Below are 6000 nucleotides of genomic sequence, written 5' to 3'. Positions count from 1 at the left end.
GCCACAGTTTGGATGGTTATATTATTTTTTAAGTGCCATGACAGGTTCACTTACCTTGTGTAAAATATGCGTATTGCATGATCAGAAATGTGATGACATAGCGTAGGAATGCTGGCTGAGTGGTTCCTGTGTTCTCATAGGCTACACAAAGACCACGTGAGTGACTGAAATAAGGAAGCTTATTTCTTTGTGCTTTAGTTTTCTCATTTTTGAAACTGAGATGCTTGCCCTAATTGTTTCCTATACTGGGACAGTTCAGATTTCCTTTTTTTTTTTTTTTTTAATTAAGGGAAAAACTAATTCCAAGGCTTATGGTATGGTAACAATAAAAAGAAATGCCAGGTTTTCTTTGTATATGTCATAAGCCTATTAACAACAGTTCTTTATTCCAGATATTAAATCACCTTAAACAATGAAAAAAAATTTAAAAGCCACTCTTTATTGCACATTTACAGTATATTTGACAATCTCTGCGTTAAATTACTAAATTAGATACATTTTGGACATGCACTGCTCTTTTAGACTACTGAAAATTGGTAAATTTTTTATATCCTCAAATGAGTAATCCTGCAATTCGGAGAGTTAATATATTTCTCTTTCTGTTGGTGGGGATCAGTCTCAGATTTTTTGCATTTACTATTCTGTTCTTATACTAATAAAACATGTTGTACTAATGCTAGCTATTATTAGGTCTATGTAAAAAAACAGCCAGCTTTCCTGATAACAGAATGGGAAATAAGCAGAGATAATTGGAAACCAAAACTGAGTATACCCTGCTAGATTAGTTCCCAGGAAATATAACTTATCTTTAATGCACATAATTTGCCTAAGAATAAGTGGTGATTGGCTAAATATTTTGTCAATAAAGATACTATCTACCCAGATTATAATTTTGTTTTGTATTTTTACAAGGAGGGGAAACCTCAGTCTTTACAATTAAGTATAAAACTGGTATTGTAAAATTAGAGCCCATAAATCCTAAACCAAGAGGAACTAGGAAATCAATAGTGCATCACTGCTAAGTGCTAGACAGACTAGTTCCTGAATAAACCTTAGTTTGTTACATGAAAAACATTAATAAATAAGTCCATTGTTCTCAGACTTTCTATAAACACCAACAATTTATACAATGCAACATTATAAAATCTCATTTTAAAAATGTTTAATTGTTATCTACATCATTTGTGATTGTTCAACTGTAGTCAAGTATGAAAATTCCTAAAATGGAAAGAAAAAATAGCAAAGAAAGCAAAAAACAATGAATCCAATGACCCAGTTCACTGAATAAATATAGATGATCACCATATCCATGTCAAACCACCATCCGCGGCTGTCATCCTCAAAGTGCAGATAATCCATTCTATGTGCACCATGTGGGAACTGCCTCCTTGTAACTGGGGCTGCACGTCTGTGGAAACCTAGAAGATGTATGAACACATCTTAATGCTCACTGAATTCAGACAAATGCTCAGAAAGGAAGCTGCATTATGAATACTGGTACCATGAACAGAGGGTATCTTGATTCCATTGAGTGGTAGGTTGTATTCCTGACATTCCCCGCCCTGCCGCCTGGCCCCCGCCAATGATAAGAACTAGGAGAAGTCTCTTCTAGTTAAGGGTTTTTAGGGCAGGAACAGTAAAATTAGCAGAGTATGGGATATGGAGTCAGGAGACAAGCCTTGTTCTGTCACTTTCTTGGGCAAGTTATTTGATCACTTTGGGTCTCCCAGTTTCTCATCTACACCATCTAATAACTTGATTACCTTTGATCCTCACAGATTTTTAATTTTTTTTCACATGAGAGCATTTTCTAAGTTTAAACTTGTTCAGGTTTTATTTTCACAAGTGCTCTCTGTAACTTCTGGTCACTAACTTAACCTTTTATCTTTTACTGTAAGAAGTTCATTGTTATTTGAGCAAAATTCGATGAAAAAAATGTCTCATTTCAGCAGTGAATAAACTGCGCAGACAAAACAGTAGGCCTTTGAAGAAATTTAGCTTTAATTTTTATAAATTTTGAAGCGTGGGCCTACTTAAGGAAACTGGTATATAAAAAGGAAAACTCAAAAGTAAGTGATAATGTAGCAACCACCTTGAAGAAAATACATGGGAGACGTGAATGTGGAACGTCTGGGCTAAATCGAGATGCTACCAGGTACTTGTGCAGTGGACGTGATTCTATTCCCAGTCTGAGAGTGAGTGAGGCCTCCTTACTTTTCACTTATAGAAAATAGTTGGTTCTTTGTTAGATTCCATTACTTTGTGTATTGATTGGCTCTACCTGGGTTTTCATGCTCTTGACTGCTCTTTGCAGGGTACCTCAAGAGAGATGTGAGCTCTAAAATGAAAGCACTGCTTACGAACATGGGAGAAGGAAAAGACAATTCCGATAACATGGGAGTGCATAAAGAAAATCATATACATGAAAACAACGGAAACAGGAAGTACCATTTTACATCTCATTAAAAGGTATTTTAAAAATATAACCTCCTTATATGGTTAAAGTCACATCAGTGGTTGAAAGGAAGACTGGATGAAAAATGCAACCAGTCAGTTATTTTAGTGAACTCCAAGTGCTAGCAAATTATAAAACTAACCAACCATCAAACATACAAAAAAATACAAACAGACCAAAAATCCCCTACTATATCCTTTTGCCTCCCAGGGCTCTGAAAGTGAACTATTTGCACTATAAGAAGACAACTGGATCTAAACAAAAGTGTTTGGTAAAGGGACTAATTATACCAGGAATTAAATACAGTCAATTAGCATTTAATAATGGTAGGTGTGAGCGTGTTTGTATGTGACTGTGTGTTTGTCAGTGCTTATGTGTTTCGGTTCCAGAAAAACCACTGGCTTTAGCTAAAGAAAACATCATCTGTATAAATAAAGGGACCATCTAATAGAAACACCATGGGATCTTTCCCAGGCAGTTGGTGGCTCTTCGATTTCAGTTTTCATCTGGCATTGTTTGAGAGCTACCTTACAGCATAAGGAAACATGTGTGCAGGGGGACTTGACACAGAGTGCATTAGACCTTCTTTCGGGGGTGGGGTCCTAAATGCAGAACATTTTGGGAAAGCATAAACTGCCCAAGATGGTCCAAGTGCTGAGTCCCAATTTTAGCTGATCAGGCCAAATGGTCATTTGCATTGTGATGTGTTTATTTTGTGGATCTTTTTTGTCCGTCCATTGAAGGCAGTTGCCAGGCAGTGCCTGAGGTTGAACATCACTAAGACTGCAACACCCTACGAGTGCCAGGAGAATGTCTTGTAGACAGGTGGATCCTGGTTCCTAATTCTCAGGTCAAGGTGATGAGAGGGTGACAGGATCATTTTGTGGCAGCCTGGTGTTTGTACAGTTGGGTGAGGATATCCTTGTAGATCAAAGCCCCTGGGGCCTCAGCCTCAAACGCAACTACCAACAACCCACTATCCAGCAAAGTTCCACCAGGGAACCAAGCCAGGGACCCCGAAAGCTTACAGATATGTATGGCACAGACCCATTGACAGTACAGGCTCCTGGACTTGAGATTCCTCTGGGGTGGCTGGTGGTGGACTCCAGTGTGGCTGCAGCCCCATTTCTAGCTCTGTGTAATACACACAGAAGTGCCGTCCCCAAGGGTACAGAGACCTTCCAAACACTCTGACACAGCCTTCCTCCTACTTTATTAAGGGAGCCATTCTTCCACATGGCTCCCTAGACAACGCTAAAGTCCCATTTGTTCTGAGGCCACCCTGGCCAGGTATGTTTCAGACATTATAGCCCACTATGTTCAGGCAGTGTAATAGACACTTGCACTCTGTCTACAGAAGCTTTGGGTAGATCTGTACCTATAGAGATCTGAAAGAAGGACAGGGTAGGGCAGGGGAGCTGTGGAAGGATTTTAGGACTAGATCTATATCTACAGAGAGATACATGCAATAGACCTCAAGGGAGGGCCTCAAATAAGGAAATCTAAAATTTCTAATCTCCCAGGGTACAACATTAATATTTTGAGGCGGAATGAAAAACCAAGGAAATAAACTGCCAGTACCCACCTTAAAAAAGTGATAGTTCTTTTATGACTAAATGAAATATATATCTTAGAATTATTGTATCTCCTTGTGAAATGTTGTCCTTTTTCTTTTTAATATGTGCATGCTAATTATTTACAGCTTGAATATTTTGGTAGTTGCTAGTAACTCTGGTGATAAAGGTTTTCTTAGTCTCAAGCTTGAAGCAGATTGTGGTTCACCATTCTTAACAATGGAAGAAATGTTAAAAATTAGGCTCTAGATCAGGCTGCTTATTCTGATGGCAAGGTTACACTCACTTGGGTATTAGTACAGTTATTTAAAGTCAAATTTCTTGGATGATGGACAATTCTAGATTACTGTTTATAGGTTTTATTTTACATTTAAAAATAAAAATTGTACATATTTAAGTTGTAAGACATATTCCATATAAAGGCACGTAAAAGCCTACTCTACTGGCGAATTTCCAGTGTCTCTTCTCAGATGTATGATCTGCAAATATTTTCTCCCACTGTAGTGGTTGCCTTTTCATTTTTGTTGTTTCTTTTGCTATGGAAAAACTTTTTAGTTTGAGGTAGTCCCACTTGTTTATTTTTCATTTTTTTCCCTGAGTTTTGTGGTTATAACCAAAAATCATTGCCACAGCTCATGTCAGGGAACTTAGCCTCAATGTTTTCTTGCAGACTTTTACGGTTCCAGATCTATTTAACTTTTTTTGAGTAGATTTTTGTGTATGGTACAAGATAGGGGTCCAATTTCATTCTTTTGCATGTGGCAATCCAGTTTTCCCAGCAACATTTATTAAAGAGACTATTGTTTCCTCATTGTGTATCCCCGGCACCCTTACTGAAAGTTAGCTGGTGGTATAGGTGTCTATTTTTATGCCAGTACCACACTGTTTTGATTACTATAGCTTTGCGATAAAATTTGAAATCAGGAATTTTCTTTCTCAAGATTGCTTTGACTATTTGGGATTCTTTTATGGTTCCATAAGAATTTTAGGATTGTTTTTTTCTATTTCTGTGAAAATGCCCTTGGTATTTTGATAGGGATTGTGCTGAATCTTTATATTGCTTTGAGTAGCATGGACTTCTTAATATTAAGTTTTCTAACCAATGAACATGGAATAGCCTTCTATTTAGTTGTGTCTTTTCCAGTCACTTTTAATATTTTCAGTGTTGATTTATAAATTATATTTACTTGCATTATGTGGATTATAAACATAAAATTTTAAAGGATGAGATAAAGGTGAAATGATATTTTAGAATAAATTAGAGGACCATAGTTCAAATATATTTTTAATAATTTATGTTTTTTGGCTAACTTCCTATAATATTTTATATTATAATTAATTTTTATAGCTGAGAAAATGTTTACACTAGGATGATGTGTCATCCCCTCTACTTTTTTTGTTTGCCTTATTAGTATTATCTCTAATCTGATTTCTTAATAGAATTTTTTAATATTTATTTTTGAGAGAGAGAGACAGAGAGAGAGAGAGAGAGAGAGTGAGCATATGAGCAGGAGAGGAGCAGAGAGAGAGAGACAGAATCCAAAGCAGGCTCCAGGCTCTAAGCGGTCAGCACAGAACTTGACACAGTGCTCGAACCCACAAACTGCGAGATCATGACCTGAGCTGAAGTTGGACATCCAATCGATTGAGCCACCTAGGTACCCCTTAATAGAATTCTTTTTAATTAAGGCTCTTGTCTACTTTGTGCTAGTAGTTTATCTGAAACTATATATATATATATATATATATATATATATATATATATATATATATACACACATACTGTAAATCCATTTAACTGGGCATATGCAATTTTCAACATATTGTAACACATAGAAAACAAACTAATGAAATCAATCTTTCTGTGTTACCAGACTTCCAGTTTTCCTCAGTTAACATTACATACCATCATAACATGTTGGTATAGGATAGAGGGGAAGTGGGAAGAGTTTTTCTCACATTCAAAAATTA

General features: G+C 36.5%; 1 protein-coding gene across 1 annotated transcript in view; it reads right to left on the bottom strand.

The window, feature by feature from the left end:
• Positions 1-418: 418 nt before the first annotated feature.
• Positions 419-6000, bottom strand: part of RNF180 (ring finger protein 180) — a 211313-nt gene continuing 205731 nt past the window's right edge. Inside the window, exon 7 of the mRNA XM_043591137.1 lies at positions 419-1418. Coding sequence (XP_043447072.1) covers positions 1219-1418 — 200 coding nt within the window. The 3' untranslated portion in view covers positions 419-1218. The remainder of the gene's footprint in view (positions 1419-6000) is intronic.

Source organism: Prionailurus bengalensis, chromosome A1, assembly GCF_016509475.1.
Source record: "Prionailurus bengalensis isolate Pbe53 chromosome A1, Fcat_Pben_1.1_paternal_pri, whole genome shotgun sequence".
Lineage (NCBI taxonomy): Eukaryota > Metazoa > Chordata > Mammalia > Carnivora > Felidae > Prionailurus > Prionailurus bengalensis.
The sequence above is the reverse complement of the archived record's forward strand: the minus strand, read 5'-3'. Positions and strand labels throughout refer to the sequence as shown.